General features: G+C 42.1%; 1 protein-coding gene across 1 annotated transcript in view; it reads right to left on the reverse strand.

Moving 5' to 3' along the window:
- Positions 1-21,836, reverse strand: part of PAPPA (pregnancy-associated plasma protein A, pappalysin 1) — a gene marked incomplete at its 3' end in the record, with an annotated part of 155,726 nt that overhangs the window by 119,910 nt on the left and 13,980 nt on the right. The window contains exons 2-4 of the mRNA XM_008581790.1: positions 13,777-13,922; positions 8,398-8,691; positions 1,103-1,295 (exon numbers count right to left, since the gene is read on the reverse strand). Of these exons, the coding sequence (XP_008580012.1) occupies positions 1,103-1,295; positions 8,398-8,691; positions 13,777-13,922 (633 nt within the window). The remainder of the gene's footprint in view (positions 1-1,102; positions 1,296-8,397; positions 8,692-13,776; positions 13,923-21,836) is intronic.

Genomic DNA, 21,836 nt, shown 5'->3' on the forward strand with positions numbered 1-21,836 from the left:
CAAAAAGAGCTGGGAGTGGGGGTAATATATTAATCTTCCCTGAAATACAGCAAACTTCCAAAATAGACGTAAACATTTTGGTCTGTTTTCATGACACCTTTAAATCTGGTTCCCTTAAAGCCTGAGCCCCTCAGGGAATCTCCATGCTAAAAGGTACCACAAGAGACCACTTGGTCAGGTCTCCACCTTCAGTCCAGTGTAGCATCATGAGACCCATTTTTCAGGGTAGAAGAATAAGACTCAGAGAGGAAAAGTGACTTGTCCAAGATCATATAGCTAATTAGTGACAGACAGGGGAAGAGAACTGAGGTATCTTTGTGCCTCAGTTTATCCATGCCTGGTCTTCTAAAAATTCTACCTTCAGTTCTACAAGTAAACACTGGGAACATTCAAAGATTGTGATTATACATTATATATGTATACATGAATATATACATACACACACACATATATATATATATATAACATGCACATACAAGGTTACTTTAAATAGTTCATGGAAAAATAGAATTGAAAAGTAATATGAATCTTTCCATGAACTTTTTGAAATGCCCTAGTGTGTGTGTGTGTGTGCATACATATATATGTGTGTATATACACATATAAACACACTAGGGTTCCCTCTCTCTCTCTCTCTCTCTCTCTTTCTCTCTCTCTTTCTATATATATATATATATATATATACTTTCACATATAAAATGAATTGTACATAATATAATATGAAGGTTTTTGCCCATTAACCAGAGGAAATTTCACTCCTGTGCTCATAGAGACGAGAGCAGTACCTCCTTCCTAGAAGAGGTTCTAGCAATAGATGTTTCCAAGTTTCTAATAATAAAGTAAATCTAAACATTTGTTCAGCTAAAAATATGTATTATTACCTATTCATTTCTATTAGCAATCATTCATTATTTGTTCCCTGACCCAAAACGTCCCAGGCGCCCCTATGTAGAAGTCACCGTGCTAGGTGGTGAGGGTACCTGTTGAACAAGAACAAGGACGAGGAACACCGCAAAATTGCTCTCCAGGCTGCTTCCCTTCCGAGTTTCCCTCTTCTTGGCAGGACAGAGACAGGGATCAACACCTCACAGCACACACTCACCTTTCAAAGAAGTGGCCATCAATAGGTGGGAACCACTCCAATGTCACAGAGTCTGTCGTGTGGCCCACGACCTGGGGGGCCAGGGCGACAGGCGCCGGTTTCCTGGAGGGCTGCCAGCTCTGGTACACCAGGTCCAGGTAGCAGTGCATTCTGGCGACTTGATTGGGTGTGAAGGAGTCGGTACAGTCGTCATCTGCAAGCAGGCAGAGGGAGAGAGGAATACCAGGCTGCACGGGCAGCTGGAGAGCCAGCACCCCAGCCCTCCCCTGCCAGCTCAGGGCTGGCCTCTTCCAGTGCTCAGGAGTTAATGGTCTGTGAACAAATTAGTACAGCCATCACTTCTGGAGACAGGTGAGAGGAAACAGAAAGAAGGGGAGGGGTGGATGAAACTAAAAAACTATGCCTGAGTATGGGGCAAGAGCAGCCTATGGGGACTGGGCAATACAAGTGGCTTTCCATGGGCCCCAAATCCACTGGCCACCAAGTCGACAATTCCCTTCCTCCCCCCATACCTCATGCCTCATCTAGAGTCTCTCATTCATTCATCGACTCATTCATTAATTCCATTATTCACGGATGCAGTGATATTGCCCTTCAAACAAATCTTCTGATTTGAAGCCTTGTCTACTACTTACTCTCTGCTCTGTGCCAAGAGGCATGGAAAGAGGATATGTACAAAGTTCTTGCCCTTGACAAGCTACTGGTCTACCTATGGAGTCAAGGCCAGTTCACCGTATGTGTCAGAGTTGTCAGAAGGCTGCTATAGTCTGTGATGCTGACCACTGATGAATGGAAACAGCACATGGGGAAAAAGGGTGAACCAGGAAGACTTTCGAAGAAGGAGGCACTTGAGGTCCATCAGATTACTTGGCTGAGACTGGGAAAGAAAGTGTAGGATCACAGGAGAGGGAGCTGCATAACCACAGAGGCATAGTGTCCTACGTAGAGGACGCAGGGCAGACTAGGAGCACCCCAAGCTAGTGTGCTTGCTGGGAATGTGAGCAATCACGTCTCCCACACAGTACTGTCATTGGGACATTTACTGCATGCTTAGCTTGAGCCAGGCATGAGGCACTGTGTTTAAACACATTTAGCCCTCTCCTTCCACTATTTCTGAAGTACATACTATTATTTTCTCCATCTTACATAGCAAAAAACTGAGATTAAGAGAGAGCAAACCACTTTTCCAAGGTCTCAGAGCTAGGGAAAGATCTGGGATTTGAACCCAGGCAGTCCTGACTCCAAGGCCGTATTTCTGATCAATATGAAAACTTTTTTCTGAGTATAAAATGAGACTTTGCATGAACAACGTATTCTCCATGTGGTTGATAAATGAGTTGAGCCTGAGTCAGAGAGGGCTTGAAACACAATCTCTCAGGTATCTTTAGATCTGATGACCTTCCATCCTACTCTTTCTTTTCCAGGGCATGAACTGAGGGCGGTGACCCAAGACCTGGCCCCCAGGGAAGAAACTTGCCTCCTGTTTCTCCCTCCAACAGTTTTATCCAGCTGCCCCAGAGGCAGAACAAGGCACTGTTTTGGCTTGGTTTCCAAAAACACCACCTCCCAGAGGTGTCCACCTGGTCAGGGTTTCTGCAGCTGGGCCCCAGACGGAGGAGCACGGGGCTTGCCAGATCTTAAAATAAACTCGCTACTGGGAATCCTGCAGCACAAACTCGCTTCTCCTTATCAAACAAACAGAAAATAAGTTTGGGCAGGTGCTGGGCAGTTGGACATGACCTTGAAAATCCAGCTTAGGGAAGGGATGGGGGTACAGGGAGGTTAGATACAGAAGCTGCCTCAGATCCCCTTAATGATTTTTGACAGTATCCTTTGCAGCATCCTAGGGAAGTCTCTAATACATTTGAAGGAAGCGGAAGAGCCTGACGTCCCATAGCAAGCACTGCATAAGAATGACTAATCAAGTAAAGCTCTCTCAATCCCAGATGCCACCATGTAACTCCTGAATATGAATCACCCTATGGCTCCTCATTGCCTGGAGTCCAAACACCTCACAGTCTGAGAATGGCCAGATCATTGGGTAATTTTTTGTCTGTTGCTATAAACTTTGAACTTCTTTCTGAAAGCCTTGGGAAAGCCACTGCATAGGTTTGATGCAGGAGCAGGGCATGATGGCTAAGGAAGTAAATATGGCTAGATAGTTAGATTAGTGCACAAAAGATCTGCAGTCAAATGGGTAAGAGATTTTATGTCCTTAGTGCCTCAGTTTCCCAGTCTGTGACGTGTAGACAATGATGAAAACAAGAGCATCCATCTCAGAACTCAGCTGAAGTGAAGGGTCATCAAGCACAAGATAAATGCTTAATAAATGCTCACCTGCTCATGATTGGAAACAATGTGTGCGTGTGTGCGTGTGCGTGTGCGTGTGTGTGTGTGTGTGTGTGTGTATACACATGTGCACGCTTGTGTGTGAGTTCTGGAAAATTTAAAGAAGGAAAAACCCCAGAATGTAAAATATGCATTCTCTTTGATCTAGCTGTACTGCATTTATGATTTCAATAGATAAATGCTCTTGGACAGACATGGGGATAATACATGTACAAGGATGTTTCTTGAAGCATCATTTATAATAGTAAAAATAGTTGAAATAACACATCTGTTCATTAACAGGGAAATGGTTGTGTACTCTCAGGCACAGGCATAGGATAGAATACTAATCAGGCATTACTAAAACATGAAGTAACTTAAAGACTCGTTTCCCTCATGTATAAATTGGGGACATTTAAATAAACTCTAGCCCATAGAGCTGTTGTGAGGATTCAATGAACTGAGGCACATAAAGCATTTCTAAACACCGGTGAGGATGAAAAACAGCAGTTTTTCCCTCTATAAACTTCTGATTTATTCGCTTTCTTTCCCAAAGAAGTGTATTTTTCTTTTATAACTTAAAAATTAATCATTCCCATATTTGTCAATAAAAGAGTTTAAAAAATGAATAGGTGATAGAAATTAGGAAAAGGGGAATGTATTTGAATGTTAAAGCTGAAGTTGGAAAAATATATGACCCAGGATACATTACTTGGAGACTTGGATGCTATCAGAATCTTGGGTGAGGTACCAAAGGGTTTCTGTTTATCACAGATGTTCTGTCTCCACTAGCTAATGTCTAGAGTCAGACCCACTTGGCTTCCTGCCCCAAATGCCTCCCTTCTCCATGTCTGCAGCCACTTCACCCTGGCTTCCAGGACCAGCCAGCTCATCTTGTTACTCCGCCCCCATCTTGTCCCTAAGCAGAAAGACTCTTGGAGACTTCAGTACTCGGGGAGCCTGCGCCAGTCCCCATAGTGTTGATTCAGTGTCCTAGACTTGCTAACAGAGCTTTGTTCTCAAGAACAAATTTCCATCTGTAGCTAGAAGTTTCAGGGCATGGATTGGGTGCTTCGACCCTGTGTAGGACACTAAGCAAAATGCTGAGCCCTGGCAGCCTCATTGTCACCTTATTTAAGATGAGAAATAATGACGTTACCTGCTTCATAAAGCTGAGGAGAGCGTATAACAAGCTAGCCTGTGTCTAGTGCAAGGATAACTGAGTTGCCTATTGTAAAAGTCTTTTTGTTGTCTTTTAAAATAATGATAATGATAATAATAGTCATAATAATATATGATTATGAGTTATAGTTATTCACTGTAGAACCTCTGAAATAGGCCAAAAATGTTACAAAAATCACTCTAAACCTCTTATCTAGAGATAATATTAATATTTAGCGTATATGTATATGTATGTGTATATGTGATGAATGTGAATATTTACAGTAAATTTCTATAATTCTCATCATCACTTACACACACACAGGTCTTACACTATACATAGGGCTCTGAGACCTTTGTCTCATTAAATAGTTAACAGATAATCCTGCTAATTAGCATCTATTGAGCACTAATTGTGATAACAAAGACAATTGTGAGTAGCTGTATGATCACACCTACTGTCAGGCAAGGTAGGTATAGTTATCCTCCATAGTATTGACAAACTAACTTAGGCTCAGAGAGTAGAAGAAACTAGCTCAGGCTCAAAGGCTGGGACATGGAGAATTTGAGTTTGGTCCCCTCACTCCGAACTTCACTCTCTAAGGCACTATGTAACTGTTTCTGTTCGTGACCCCTCAGTTATTTCTACATCATATTCGGCAACCACACAATGTTCTATCATATGAATGCCTTGTGATTTATTTCAGCAGTTCATTATCTTTGGGCTCGTAAGTTGTTTTTAATTGTTTACATGTGTGAACATTTTTCTTCTATGCCTGGCATTTAGTAAATGCTTAATAAATACTTGGAGAATGAACATTGCTAAGACATTCTTATGGCTAAATATTTAAACACATCAATTGATTTGCTTCTGATATATTTCTTAGAGATGGGATTGCAGGGTCAAAGCAGGTGTGAATATTAAAAGGCCCTGACACACCGAGAGATGCTAACAAGACACTTGATCCTGTAGAGTGGAGAAAGCCTGATATTCTGCAGGCTTGAAAAGGCCTCCACTGGAGGGTCCTCAAAGAGTAGTAGACTCTATGGCCTACTATCTTCAGGGAGTGGAGTAGGGGTTGCCACCCATCTATCTGCCAAGGGCCTATCCAATGCCTCAACATAACCATACTTCCCTGGTACTTTGTCCAGCTGCTAAACTATGTTTGTCTCCATCATCTGGTGACTGCTTGATCTGAGCACTTGGGATCCTCTTAATCTTCCCCAGGATTGGAAAGTGAAGGAGATAACATTGGTTAATACCACTGGCTCTGCGGTAGGAAAGACTTGGGTTTATATCTCACCTTAGCCTTGTTACATCAGTGTGATCCTGGGCAAGTTACTTAAGCTGCTCAACCACACTGTCTGCATCTGTAAAATGGGCTTAATAATAATAGCACTTACCTCCTTGGATTATTTTGAGGATTCAATGAGATAAACCTATGAAGAGTTTCATGCAGTGTCAGGCATATCATAGGTACACAAAAATTATTGTAGGTCTACATTGATCAATATGGTAGCCACCAGCCACATGTAGCTATTTAAATTTTAATTAATTAAAATTATTTAAGACTAATAATCCAGGTCCTCAGTCTCACTAGTTGTATTTTGAGCTTTCAATAGCCACAGATGGCTACTGGCTTCCACACTAGACAGCACAGACACAGCCCATGTCTACCTTTGAAGAAAGTTCTGCTGGACAATGCTGCACTTGACTCTTTACCCAACTAGTGACATGCTTGAGGAATAAGCACCCAGGAAGGAAAAGCCACTGGGGGAAGCTGACCCGGCAATGTCTCTACTCTCTTGTTTGATGGAGGGAGCCCCTTTACCTCACTCTCCCTAGCCCTGAGAACCCAATCCTGTTCTGCATTTTGAATTTCATCCAGCTGCTTTTGTCACCTCATCTATCAGAGATCCTAAGAAAAACAAACATTTCAAAGCTCGTGGTTGCTTTAAATATGCTTTTGTGGGTGTAAGTTTGTTATCGTAGCTCAGTGAATTAGTTCTGCTGTTAATGGGTCACTGAGCTGAGGGGTTCCTTTAAAAAAACAACAGTAAATCAATCACCCTTTAGATCTGTACAGAGGGGAACAAAAAAAAAAGATTTAGTTTACGGGGGTCTGGTAGCTAGTGGCAGCTCCTAGGCCCCTAAGAGGCCGGCAAACTTCCAAACTCATGTTATTGTTTATTTTCCATGTGCGCTGAGCTGGCCAAGGAAAGGTGCTACAGAAATGGAACGTAAGCAAGGCTGTGTGAAGGGACAGGGCGCCGGATGTGGGGTGTCAGCGTGGCTGGGAATGGGAGCCCAGTGGGAATCTGCTTTTGAGGAAATACCAAGCACCCTGCTCTTTTTTTAGAGACCCAAACCTAAAGATTCTTTACAGTACCAGCAGGGGGTTATTGACCCTTCAAAGTAGGGCTTCCCCAGTTTGAGCAGACATGGAGGTAGAAAGCCTCATCCACGCAGCCACCAGGGGCGTTGCTGTGGAACCGAGTGCAAAAACCACCCAGGTTGCTCGATTTGCCCACTCAGCCACCAGCTACGTCTCTTTTGAAGAAAAGCATAGGATTAGAAGAGAAAAAGTACTTCAATGCAGATGTATGACCTAAGAAAAATGACTTCAGTGAGCCTCAGTATTATCATCTGTGAAATGGGGATAGTTCCTACCTCATAGATTTGTTGTGAGAATTAAATGAGATGGAGCACATTGAAGTCCTTTACAGACATAAATTGTTACATGGGTGGAAGTATTGGTATTGATAAGAATCAATTTTGTACACCTTTTATAAGAGAGTTTATTTTCCTCTCTTGTTCCCTTGTTCTCTTCTTCCTCCCCACCTTTCCTTATTTTCTTCCTCCCTAACAAACATTTATTAAGCACCAGGCCCTGTGGTAGGTCCTGGGGATACAGTGATACATTAGATGCAACGTCTGCCTTCACAGAATTTGCTTGTTCTAGTGGGAAAAAGATACTTAAATTGAGTATTACAATAGTATTTGATGCTGGGCTACCATGTGCAATTGTGATGAATTGTGTCTTACACAAGACTCTGGACTGAAGGGGACAGGGGTGAGGGCTGTGTTTGCCCTGAGGAAGGGGTGTCTTGTTCTAATTTACCACAGGTGCTAAAAGGGCTCTAAAATGTGCTAAAAGTGATCTTGAATCTTGTGCTAAGAAGAAGTGCAGGGCATCCTAGAACCCAGAAAATGAGCCCTTAACATGGGTACTCATGGTATATGAAAGGGCTATGATAAGTTATATGTAGTTAGGGAAAAAATCATACCCAATCTCATGAAATGATTTTGTATTTGCCAAACCAAAAGCATCCTTTTCGCTTTTGCAAAAAACAGTAAGGGAGGGTGTGGAAGTTTTATGTCTAACTAAGAGTTAAATAAAAAAGGTTCAACAACCACCAGCTTAGAAAAATACAGATGCAAAACTAGGAGGGAACTTGGAGATCAAGTCCAAAGATTTCATTTTCTGGAGAAAAGTGAGATCAGGACAGGAGATGACCCAAAGGCATTACGTGGCCAAGTGGCAGAGCTAGGCCTTCTACCTGGGTTTCCTGGCTTTTGGTCCTGGTCATCTTCCTAAAGTGTGTCTTTCTGAGAAGCTTTGATACGCAATATCTTCCTTGAACCCCTGAGGGGCTCATGGAAAAAAATATTATTCCAATTGTTTGGAATGAAAATTCTCTCAGTCTTTTAAAAGGTAAGCAGCTCATGTAAGGCTACCATGAGCCAGGACAGGAGCCCATGTCTGACCTCAGCCCTGTGCACTCTGCAAAGTGTAGGGCCCTACCTGCATAGCTCATGAAGTTGTTGTAAGGAGTGTTGAAGAAGCTATGAAAACCACAGGTGTCATTCCCCGGCCCCGGGTCGCCGCAGAACTTGTGTTTGGGGGCTGGGTTGGTGTCATTGCAGAGGTCTCCGGTCTCAAAGGAGGGTTCTGTCTCCATGCAGGGGTCACTGCAGGACTGGATTTCTGAGATGCCTCGGAAGATGTGATAGAGGCCCAGGCTGTGCCCAATCTCATGGATCATGGTGTGGGTGTGCCCAGGAAGGCCGTAGAAAGATGGGTTCAAGACAATGCCACCTACAAGGGAATACCAGAGCGTTAGGCAAGCTGGGCACTCTGCTTCCTCATGTAAAAACCTCCAAATCTATCCAAAGGAAAAGCAGTACTGTCCAAAATAACCACAGGCTTCTCTACCATACAACTCCACTTCCCTGAACCAGAGCGTTAGGCAAGCTGGGCACTCTGCTTCCTCATGTAAAAACCTCCAAATCTATCCAGAGGAAAAGCAGTACTGTCCAAAATAACCACAGGCTTCTCTACCATACAACTCCACTTCCCTGAGAGCTGTTACAACTCAGGACATAAATCACAGGTTATCCGAGCAGGGAGGAGTCTCAAAAGTCATTTTGTGCAATCCCTTCATTTTTCAGATGAAAACCTCAGTGCCTGAAGAAGTGAAGCAACTTACCCAAGCTGATTTCAAATGATAGCTATTTCTCGAGATCCATGGGGGACTGGTTGCAGGACCCCTCTGGATATCAAAATCCACAGATACTCAAGTCCCTGACATAAAATGGCATAGTATTTGCATATAACCTACACACATTCCCTTGTATACTTTGAATCATCTCTATATTACTTATAATACCTAATACAATATAAATGCTAAATAAATAGTTGTTATGCTGTATTGCTTTAAATTTTGTATTATATTTCATTGTTGTATTGGTATATTTAAAAAAAAAATTCCTGAATATTTTTGATCCATAGTTCGTTGATTCACAGATGTGGAAACTTCAGATACAGAGGGCTGACTATATTTAAAAAGAGAGGTATGCTTAGTATTCAGGACCTCTGATTTGGGGGCTGGTAAATCTTGGCTTAAAAAATAAGGCATTCCCTGGGTTAAAAACATTCTACATGCTCTTGTCTAAATAGTGCCCTCAGGCTCAAACACCTAGGTTCCAGTTCTCATTTTGCCTTCCCTCACTCTGCGACTCTGAGCAGGTTAATTACCATCCCTGACTCCCTTTTCTTCATCTCTGACACTCGAAGAGCATGAACACTCTTGAAGGTAGCACTGTCTGTGTTCCTCTTTATAAAAATGATCATACTGGCCAATGTTTCCCAAGCATGTATTATGACACCTCAGGCTCTGTGCTGAGCATTTCATGTGCGTAATTTCACTTAATCATCTCACAAGTCAATGAGAGAGGCACTGATTCACAGAGAGGTGAAGTAACTGGCCCATGATCAAGAGCAAGTGTGGAGATGGAATTTGAACCCGAAATCCTTGGGTTCCAAAGCCAGGGCTCTTAATCTGTGTGTTCTACTGCTAATGCCTATTCCAGGACCTGAATATAGTATCTCATTAAATGCATGCTGAGTATTTGCTGAATGGTGACTCATCTAAAAAGGTCTCTGAGGTTTAACTAATAAGGTGTAAGTCGCTAGAACAGCACCTGACATATATCAAGTGCTTCACTGCTGTCTAACTACTTGAGAATTAGCAGCATAAGCATCACCAGGGAACTTACTAGAAATGCAGAATCTCAGACCCCACCATAGAACTATACAATTCCAATTTGTATTTTAACAATAGCCCCAGATGACTTGTCTGTACGTCCTAGTTTGAGAAGCAATGATCTGCACTACAAGTTCCAGAAGATTAAGCATTGCTTAGCTTAGGAAGACAGATGAAACAGATCTCAGTAGAATTCAATGGATGGTATTTGTTCCATGTTAATTTTAGGTATTGGAAAGATATGAAAGGCCAACAGAGAGGTAGTCAAAATCCAAACATGTTTAAGGGAAGGTTAAAATTCTGGTCTGAGAACCCTGCAAGTAGTGACTCTAAGTGTGGAGCAGCATCCTATAAAAGAAAGGTGAGGAGTTAGGGCCTAGTTGATTTGAACTGGCAAGCCCAGAGCAGGCGTGGGGGAAGTTTTATCTCAGACCGAACTGCAGGGATGTTGAGCTGGCTCAGTCATGGGGCTCACAGTCTATTAATTCTGAATTGCTCAAAGCCTTCCAACACAAAGATAAAGATATATGACAGAGTGTGTGGGTGTGGGTGCATGAGTGTGCACGTGCACGTGGGTGTGAGAAGGGGCAGGCAGAGGCAGGGAGGAAGAGAAATTGAGACAGGAAATCTTAATTATTTTCTGTCAATCATAATGTGAAACATAATCCCCTTCCCACCCAAGGCTTTTTCCGGGGATCATGGTGTAACGGCAGGAGAAAAGGGTAAAGAAATATGGTTCTAATAAATTGCATTTGATTGGGGCTACTGCAGAGGAATTGCTCATGATCAGCTTCTCTCAGGACGGGGAGATGGTGGCCTGGAGGCTGGCGGGGTCAGCCTGACATGAGTAGTAGTCCTCTTGCTGCCTCACAATGGCCTTGTGATCTTGGAAAACTGACATCTAAAACAAGCAGCTACTCTAGTGCCAGTGATTCTCTGTCTCTTCGTGAAGCTTCAACACTAAGGCAGCAGAGGGGCAGGACCATTCCAGGGATGAAGACTTAATGTCCATGGTGGTTCTGTTTGTTTCAACTCATGCCCTCCCAATTCACCCCTCTCCATAGTGACAACACTGGGCCCGAGTCTAGTTTCACTACTTCTCTTAAAAGGTGAAATAGCTTGAGCCTGACATCATCCTGAAATACTATAACATGCCATAGATTTATAGCCTCCCAGATTCCTGGCCCTGGGCCAGTCTCTGAAATTCATGGAATTATCAGGAGTATTTTTCTCTAACTTTAGAAGCCTGCTATTCAACCCTTCTCAGTCTCTGATCTTGGCTCTTTCAGTTGCTTTCTAAATAGGACAGGATTTCAAAGCAGAGAAGGGTCCTTGGGGGCCTTCTGGTCTAACCCTCTTATTTAAAATATGATAAAATTGAGACCTAAGGAAGGAAAGAGACTTACCTAAGGAAGGAAAGAGACTGGCCTAAGGCCATGCTGCTAAGTCATTGCTCAGAACAATCGTGTGTTTTGGCTCTGATCTAACATGATTCCCATATATCATACTAAACATGTGATATAAGCTGATTGTCTTCAGGTTTGCCTAAGATGCACACTCTTTTCTGCCCAATCCCTGTCTATCTATGTCTGTCTGTATATTCACCCATCCATCATCTATCTCAGATTTCCCCAGCCTCAGCACTATTAACATTTTGGGCAGCGTAATTCTTTGTTGTGAACACTATAGGGTATTTAGCAGCATCTCTGGTTTCTACCCACTAGATGCCAGTAGCATTCCCCCATTTCTAATAACCAAAATTGCCAAATGTCTCCTTGGAGATAGAATCCCCCCAGTTAAGAACAAGTAGATATTTAGCTTTGTATCTACCTCTATTTATACACACACACAAACACACACACACACATACATACACACACACACACACAGGTTTTGTTCTCTTAAAAAAAAGTAGCTGGATAGAATCCCCCCAGTTAAGAACAAGTAGATATTTAGCTTTGTATCTACCTCTATTTATACACACACACAAACACACACACACACACATACATACACACACACATACATACACACACACACACACAGGTTTTGTTCTCTTAAAAAAAAGTAGCTGAGAAATGAGAGCAGTCTGAAGGGAAATAAGCCTATGGATTGATTCAGCACAACTTCCATCATTTGAAGTTTCAGAATCTCTCATCTCCACAACTGCATAGATTTAGAGCAGCTACTGGACTCTGGGTAATGTGACAGGCCCCAGGATACACCCAGCACTGTCATTATGCTGAGCCCTAACATTCTCAGATGAAAGGTTCACTGAGTCATCAGTATTCATTGTTAAAAAATAATGGGAACATTCTACCAAGGGGAAAATGGTTAAATAAAGTGTAGTGTCCTCACTCAATGGAATATTATATGGCTATTAAAAATCTCATCTTTAGAGAGGTGGAAATAACCCAGAGGGATGCTTTTCACTTGTGATTTTAAGTAGAAAAAAGTTGAATGGGAGGTAATCTCATGACTTCTGAAACACTGAAAAATATAGATAGCATAATATCAAGTGAAAAAAGAACACAAAATTGCATCTATGCTACAATCTCAAATATGTACAAGTAAAAAATCCATGGAAAAGAGGATACCCCCCCCAAAAAAATTAAAGAACTATAATATTTGCCTGCAGGGTCTGGTACAGAAACCATTGTCATTTCTGACTTTTGGTGATTGGTTTGTATACGCTTATGTCTTGTTTACGGATATGCATAATTTAAATGTAAGAAGAGCTCCTTGAGTGAGGGTGGGTGGAACACGGAGGAACAAGGATTTCTTACAGACTCACTTTCTCTTGCCTTTTTGGTGTTTTTCAAGCCAACCCATGACTGTCTGTGCCAGTACAATGTGGTTACCACTCTGAGAAGATACTGTGTGAACTAGAAGATGGGGTAGAAGGAGAAAACAACCAATGGATAGAGTCGGAAACTTGAATTCCAGTTGTGGCTCTGCCACTGACTTGAGTGTGTAATCTTGGATAAGCCCCACTCCCTCTCTGGGTCTCAGTTTCTCCATTGGTAAAACATCATTCNGAAACCATTGTCATTTCTGACTTTTGGTGATTGGTTTGTATACGCTTATGTCTTGTTTACGAATATGCATAATTTAAATGTAAGAAGAGCTCCTTGAGTGACGGTGGGTGGAACACGGAGGAACAAGGATTTCTTACAGACTCACTTTCTCTTGCCTTTTTGGTGTTTTTCAAGCCAACCCATGACTGTCTGTGCCAGTACAATGTGGTTACCACTCTGAGAAGATACTGTGTGAACTAGGAGATGGGGTAGAAGGAGAAAACAACCAATGGATAGAGTCGGAAACTTGAATTCCAGTTGTGGCTCTGCCACTGACTTGAGTGTGTGATCTTGGATAAGCCCCACTCCCTCTCTGGGTCTCAGTTTCTCCATTGGTAAAACATCATTCATAATGTTTTGCTATTTCCTTCAGAGCATTGCTTGGTGGTCAAAATGATATAAGGAATACTCAGTAGTTTTGTAAATTAAAAAGTAATAAATAAATGGTTTGTTCACCATCACCACTATCACCACCACCATGATCATGATAATGGTCATATTGCTACTAAATTTATTAATGTCCTACTCCAGTTTCCTCCTGAGGAAGTTTCTAGGACTCACCTAAGTGCATTAGGGCCTCCTTGTCCCATGGCCAAGTTGCTACTCCTGCCAACTCCTCCTCTGAGGAGTTTGCAAAGAAAATATTGAGGTGTGTTGATCCATCCAATCTAAGAATGTTCTTCAGCTCATTAACATCCAAGTAGGCTCTGAAACAAAAAAAAGAACCTTGGGTGTTATCATGTCCAAGAAAGATACTATTTAAATAGCAGGCACTCTCCAAATAATTTAAGAGCTACTGTGTGCCAGGCAATTTGCTAAGCACTTTATAAACATCATCTCATGGAATTCCCCCAATAATATTTTAAGTAAGATAATCCCATTTTACAGATAAAAAAATTAAGTCCTTGTGAGTTTAAGAGACTAGTTAAGGTAAGTAGGCTTATAAACAGCCAAATTCACTTTCACACCTAGATTTGTCGATAATCAATATTTGTACCCCTAAGGACTCTGCTATAATGACTGAAGACAGAGCCACATAATGGGAGCATAGATCAAGAACAGAGACCGTGGAGACATAACGTGTGTTCTAGTCTTGGCTTCTTCCCTCCTTCACTCACTCTCTATGAACCTTGGGCCACTTACTTGGCAAATACAGAGCTGCACTAGACCTGTTGTGCATCTCTACATCGACCCTGCCAGAAGGCATTGTTCTGTTTTCAAGATGGGTAACATGTCCCAGTGTTATTAAATAGGTGGCCCAAAGTGACAGAACTAGTGTTCAAAGCCAAAAGTGGATAACTTAGAAACCTATCCTCTTTTCATCGAGACATCATGCTAAGAAGGCATTGTTCTGTTTTCAAGATGGGTAACATGTCCCAATGTTATTAAATAGGTTGCCCAAAGTGACAGAACTGGTGTTCAAAGCCAAAAGTGGATAACTTAGAAACCTATCCTCTTTTCATCGAGACATCATGCTGCCTACCATAGATTATTCTGCATTGTGTAAGCTTTATTTCTTTACTTGTAAAGTAGACTAGAGAGGTATACTGTATTTGGGGTTGCTGCCATTGCAGACTGACATATCTGGAAAGTGAATTAACTCCTCACTATATAATCATCAGCTCTTTAATACATGGGGCAGACATGTGCTGGAGAGAGAGAAAAATGGTCTTCATAAAGATACTACAGGCATATCCTAGGTGCTGAAGAAATAAGAAAACCTCCCTTGGGGAGTGTGACTCTCTCATCAGAATAGAAACACTAAATATGACGGGCCACTATACGCCTTGGCTCAGCCACTGGCATATTATTTGGTGGCTCCTTTTCTACATAGAGAGAGGCATCTTGCTCCCCTCTTTGCCTCTTTCAGCCCCATTTGTCTGCCATTATATATTTTAGGGATCCTTGTGAGCTGCTGATGATCATTCTTGAGTAATGTTGGAAATGAATCAACGGATAAAAACAAAATAAATAATCAAGCAGGCAGCTTGATGTAGTAGATAAGATAAAATCAATGAATAATTATTTTTCATCTTTGTTGGGCCCTTCTATGTGCCCAACTTTGCATGGATTATCTTCTTTAATCTTTTTAATAACACAGAGGTAGGTAGCATCATCATCCCCATATTCCAGAGGAAGAAGCAGAGGCTTAGAGAGCCCCACAACTTGCTAAGGTCATGCATCTAGTTGGAAGTGTTTTCCATTTCCCCTTATGCCGACTCTTCCTGGGGGGTTGTCATAGGACCCAGACAGTAGCACACGCTAAGGTGCCCCTTTCTCTCTCCCTCTTGGAGTAATAGAAAAGCCCCCCACATGAGAAAGAGCAGAGTTCAAGCTCCCAGCATAACCTACAAGCTCCTGCCCACCCTTTGGACTCATCTCTCTCTCCTCCCTCTCTTGTCTGCTCTGCCATCACAGAAAGGAAAGAGGAAGGAGAACACCAGCATTTATTAAGCACTTGCTGCATGCCAGCCCCTGCGCTGGGTACAGGCGTTGTGTCAACTCTGTTCAATATTTGAAGCAATGCAGCGGAGTGGGTGAGATGGCTCGTGCTCTAGCTAGCGTCCCAGGTGCGAATCCAGCTCTGCCACTTGATGTTTGGGTCACCTTGGGCAATTTATCAAATGTCTTGTGCCCCAGTTTCTTTATATACAGACTAAGGGTAATAACAGTACCTACCCCAGAGAATTGTTCAGAGGACCAGGGAAGTGAAAGGAAGTGGAAAGGACCTAGAATAATGCCTGACATGTAGAAAAACCTCAGCACATGTTTAGCTATTCCTGTCATTTATCCCTATCCTAGAGATGAAGGAAAAGGGGTTCAGACACTACACAACAACTAGTGACAAAGTCAAGTACAAATATCAACAAGCCCAACTCTTTCCACGACCTCACCCTCATTTCCAAGCTCACTCGAGCCCAGGGAGAAAAGGAAAACTACGCTTGGGGAGAGAATCAAATACAGAGGGGCCGAGATTTTCCTGGATCCTCCCTTTCCACATTATTTGTTATTTTCTAATTGATTTGTCCATATCTATCAAGTGCTCTCTCAGGCAGGGAATAGAAATGTTATTTAAAAAGCCACCTCTGACTCATTGCTCTGGGATGAGAAAGTTTCATCATGGAGTGGGATGGGAGAGATGTTTTAATTGGTTGTTTATTCAGTGATAATTGCAGAAGCCAATCTTTTCAAGGGGTGGTATTCATCCCAGCCTAAAACAGAGATGTGGGATGTTGGAGCCCCTCCCTGGCTTGTGTGTGGGGTTTGTTCATACTTTAGGAAGTGTCCATTTCCCAAAGGAGGGAAAATCCATGCAACTTGCCCAGCCCCTGGCCCCACCGGCCTCCGGCCTCCAATCTCTCTTGGCAGGGAGATGGGGGGACCCAAAGGAAAAAAAAAAAAAAAAAACAGCCTTTGGGCAAAAATTTTTTTTTTCAGTGATAATTGCAGAAGCCAATCTTTTCAAGGGGTGGTATTCATCCCAGCCTAAAACAGAGATGTGGGATGTTGGAGCCCCTCCCTGGCTTGTGTGTGGGGTTTGTTCATACTTTAGGAAGTGTCCATTTCCCAAAGGAGGGAAAATCCATGCAACTTGCCCAGCCCCTGGCCCCACCGGCCTCCGGCCTCCAATCTCTCTTGGCAGGGAGATGGGGGGACCCAAAGGAAAAAAAAAAAAAAAACAGCTCTGTGGCTAAAAATTTTCTTTCTACTGCCCACCAACACAGAGCCAAGCTGGTTGTTTCCCAATTGTAACAGGAGGAAAATTTTGAGGATGGGGATCCATGTTGGTATTTACCTTAATCCCCCTATCTCTTAAAGGTGGTGTTTTTTCCCCCTTTTGTCAATGGATGGAGGAGAAAGCAGAGAGAGTCTAATTTAGGAAGAATATTAGAGTCCAGGGATATTGAAGATGAGAGAAGGAAAAGGACTTCCTTAGGGTCCCTTGACTTTCCATTTTGCCACTGTGGGAAGGCTGGCCTTGTGTATATATTATAAATTGGTCAAATTTACTGTATTTAAAAAAATCATTACCCACCCCATAGAAAAAGAAATCAATCTGAATCGAAGACTCTGTGTGTTTATTCATTCCCATACCAGTACTATTAAGAGTTGGACAGACAGACCTATATCCATGGGTGAGTTGCTTTATGTCTCTGAGTCTCAGTTAGCTCGTGGGGATGTAGGAGGATTAAATGAGACAGCTCAATACAGTCTCGTACATGCCCAGAAAATGCAAGTTCGCTTTCAAATTCTGGCCTCCTATTTTACCCTGCTGGGAAAGAACCTAAACTCACAGTCTGCCTCCATGTGGCATTCACAGACTTGGCTTTCAGTGTGTCTTCCCTGTTATCCAACCTGCTTCTTCCTCCTGCAATCTCCGTAGCTCAGTTCTCACGGTTTCCTTATCCTGAGAATTCTGTGTACTTACTCCCTAATTATGCCCACTCCCTAAGAATGCCCATTAGCTTCCCTCCTCTGACTCACAACCTCTCTCCCTGAATCTTAGTCTTTTAAAATCTCATCCTCCCTGCAAGTCCAGCTTCCATGTGAAGCACTCCCTGTACCCTCCCCACATCACACTTATCTGCAAAATGGGGGATGACAACCACCCCTCAGGGGCCTGGGAAGGACAAGAAGAAATGCTGGCACATAGAAGGCACTCATTGATTAGCATAGCCTACTTTTATTGCATTATTGTTTGTACAGTAGTAGTTACTAGCAACACCAAAATCATCATCATCACCTCTAACTGAAAATGAGTCCTCCCTCCTTTGTGCTCCCTACTTTTAATTCCAGTACTGCTTTGCCCTGCTTTGGGTTATATTTACTGTGTGAGTACCAGTTTTCTCCAACAGGTTATGAGCTTCAAGCAGTTGGGACCAAGTATTTTTTTTTTTTTTAATATTGTTTTGTCGATATACAATGTGGTTGATTATTGTGGCCCATTACCAAAACCTCCCTCCCTTCTCCCTCTCCTGTGAATTTATTTATTTATTTTTAGCTCCCACCAATAAGTGAGAACATGTGGTATTTCTCTTTCTGTGCCTGACTTGTTTCACTTAATATAATTCGTGAATTTATTTATTTATTTTTAGCTCCCACCAATAAGTGAGAACATGTGGTATTTCTCTTTCTGTGCCTGACTTGTTTCACTTAATATAATTCGTGAATTTATTTATTTATTTTTAGCTCCCACCAATAAGTGAGAACATGTGGTATTTCTCTTTCTGTGCCTGACTTGTTTCACTTAATATAATTCTCTCAAGGTCCATCCATGTTTTTACCATCTCTGTGTCTCTTAAAAGTTTCCTTCAAGAGACAGAGCTACAACTGATTGGTAGCTATTGAGCATCTGTCTTTCAGATTGCATAACTTCAAAACAGGATGAGCAAGCCCAGTGCTCAGGGAAATGAAGTGACTTGCCCTAGGTCACACCTTGAATGAGGGGAATAGAAGGGCCTCGGAAAGAAACTTTATGCTCTGGGCTGTGTATATGTGACCTGTGAAAGGTGGCATTTTTATACCTGTTAGTGAAGTCACCTCCACTTTCAGGTGAAAGAGCTTCCTGCAAGGGGGCATAGCTTAGAGAGCCAACTTTGGGAGGAAGGGCAACCCCTAATCTCTCACTCAAATGGGCCTCCTGTGTAGAACCTGTACTGCCTGAATATCTGACCTTTTCTCACTATAATCTGTTGCCTGCTCTGCAGCTCAGGGTCCTCATCTGTTCAGTGAGTATGTAAACTAGATCAGTATTTTCCAGATCACAGTATAGAGAAGGCTAAATCCACAGGAAGTAGATGAATATTTAAAGAAAGAGGGTTTCTGAGTCAGAGGGGTTTAGGACATGCTCTGTTAAGAAAGGTTAAATCCATTACAAGCCTTAAATATGCAAATTGAGAGAAAGGCAGACAGTGCATGAAGTGTTCCCAAACATATTTGATCATACTCCCCATTCCTCCTCCTCACCTTTGCCAAAAACCAAATAACAACAAAATGGACAAAGTTTGGGAAATGTTGAGCTAAAATGGAATATCCCTCCTAATTTAGATCCTCATTCCCAAACTGCCTTTCAAGAGCAGTGTGTCAGTGTCTCTTTTCTTCCTGCACAACTCATGCACCTGGATCCCACAGTGGAGGTTGCGGGTCCCCTGGAATGTCTGTTTCAGGGGGCCCAGCCCCGAGAGCCAAGGCGCCCAGACTTTACCCCTTTGCCAGAACTGCATTTCAAAGCCATGAGTGCAGTTCTGGAGGGAGATCAAAGCTCTCTCAACTCAACTGTCATTAGAAAATTTTCTTTATGCATCTCACTCGCTGGTGAGTGCCAACAATATATTTTCTAAATGCACTGGCCTGAGATGGTACAACTCTGTAATGATCTGAATGAGAGAGTTGTCAGGGCTTGTTTTATTGAAAGAGAAGTAAAAGGATCCACATCCAAAATGCAAAACAACAACAACAACAAATCCCTTAAGTAAAATCATGGGAAAAAGTGTGGGAAGGCTTGAGATTTTTCAACTCGAGAAACATAACACAATGGCTTTCCCATTTTAATGGCTGACAGTAAGCCAAGGTTAAGATTGATGACTCTCAGGTTCTATTCCTGCTCAAAGCAGGTCACCCTTCACCTGACTTCCCTGATGGAGAAGTGACAGCTGAGGATACCTTTGGGAAATGTCTTGCCAATGTCTCGTTCCCTGGGCTCTTGGTGCAGGCTGGTCACAGAGATGGTTCTGGACATGTTTGGATGCATTCAACTTGAGGAGTGTTTGTCTGAGCTAAACAGTGGGTGAGACTGGGCCACTTTTAAGCTCAAGGCTGGTAATAGCTCTTTAAGGTTAAAGAAAATGACAGTAGATGGCTATTTTCAGAAAGAGACAGATTAAGGTTTGAATCCTCCCTCTTCCACTAAGTGGCTCTGTGACCTTGGACAAGTAACTCAGTCTCTCTGGATATCAATTTCCTCATCTCTAAAGTGAGAATTATGAAATTTAACCTAGAAAGGGGGATATAAAAGTTCAGAAAGGTAATACATAAGAAAATGCCTTGAAAAGTATCCAATTCATGAAAAGACGTCAAGATGCAAAATTCTCTGTTAGCCTCGCTCAAGGAGCTTGAAGAACCTGGCTTTAGCTCTCAATACCTGTTGGGTCTCCCTTCCATGAACCCTGATTCCCATCACTGGACCAATGCATTTGTCTTTCTCAGAAAAGTCACCTTATTTCTCCATCTCATAGAGCAAGTCCTGTAACATTGCCCATTTCCAAATTCTGATCGCAGTTTGTCATTCTCAAGGAGGTTCTAAACACACTAGACCATTTGAAAATGATTATCAAATATAAAGATCAAAGCCACTCAAAGCAAGTCATTAAAGCAAGATAAACCTCAGAATGTTTATTGCATCCATATCCTTGTTCCAAATAACAAGCTTTCTCCAAGATGTGACCAGTTCTAAAACATGAATTTTGCACTTTATCCCAAGAGCCTTAACAATCTGGACTTTATTCTCCTGCATAGTTTCATCACCAGAAATGCTTAAATCTGCCTCTCTTGTCTGTAAAAGGAGACACAGGGAAAAAAAAATGCTTGGAAAGTTTATTACATTCTTGGAATCCTAAGTGATTGGTTTCCAAAATAACAGCTTTTGTATGGAATCTTGACACATAGAAAAGAAAAATGTAACAGCACCAAAGACAAATTGAAAAAATGATCATTTATTAAATAAATCATTGTTTCATTACCTCCTTTTTTTCCTCCCTCCCTGACTGCCTTACTAGCTGCCAACATTCTGTCCTTTTGTCCTTCAAAATTTTATTCCTCCCCACATAGCACCCATTCATTCTTTTCTGCTTTCATTCACTAACATTTATTGTTCTATAACATACCATGCTTCAAGTTAGAAAGTGGGCATTCAAATATAAAAGAAAAATCAATTGTCTTTACCAAAGTAATAGACGTTTTATAATGGAATTGAGACATTATGATGATTACAACATAATGTGATAATACTAACACCTACCATTTGGGGGAGTCTATGGCATACTGGCATTTTTGAAGTACGTTTTAATATTATCTCTTTGAAGCTTTACAAAAACCCTTAAGTGTTAAGTGTGACTATCCCCAATTTGTAGTCAAAGAAATCAGGGCTCAGCAAGATGACCCATTTTTCTGAGGTCCCTCCACTCATAGGTGTCAGAGGTGGGACACCTATTCTGTTGGATATTACAGATCATTAGTCTCTTACTTTCTCTTATGATATGTGCTGTGACAGAGGGGGTGCTGAATGTGATGGGAGCACACAGCAATGACACTTACCCAGCTGAAGGTGGGTAAAATACCATTGAGGTTTTCACATAAAGAATAAACCTTCATTGAATATTGGACCAAGTGTAGGAGACAGGAAAAATGGCAGAAGCTCCAGAAGCCCAGAGGCCTGGAAGAGCATGAGAAGAGTGTGACACTGCAAGTCCTCATTTGCAAATAGTTTCAAAGTTGGGAACATGTGAAGAACTTCACAAAATGAGGCAGGAGGGAACAGCAATAGGACTACAGTAGGAAGGGCTTGTATACCAGGTTATGAAAAACGGGACATTTCCTAAAAGCTCTAAGCAGACTCTAAGATT

Source organism: Galeopterus variegatus, unplaced genomic scaffold (assembly GCF_000696425.1).
Source record: "Galeopterus variegatus unplaced genomic scaffold, G_variegatus-3.0.2 Scaffold2462, whole genome shotgun sequence".
NCBI lineage: Eukaryota > Metazoa > Chordata > Mammalia > Dermoptera > Cynocephalidae > Galeopterus > Galeopterus variegatus.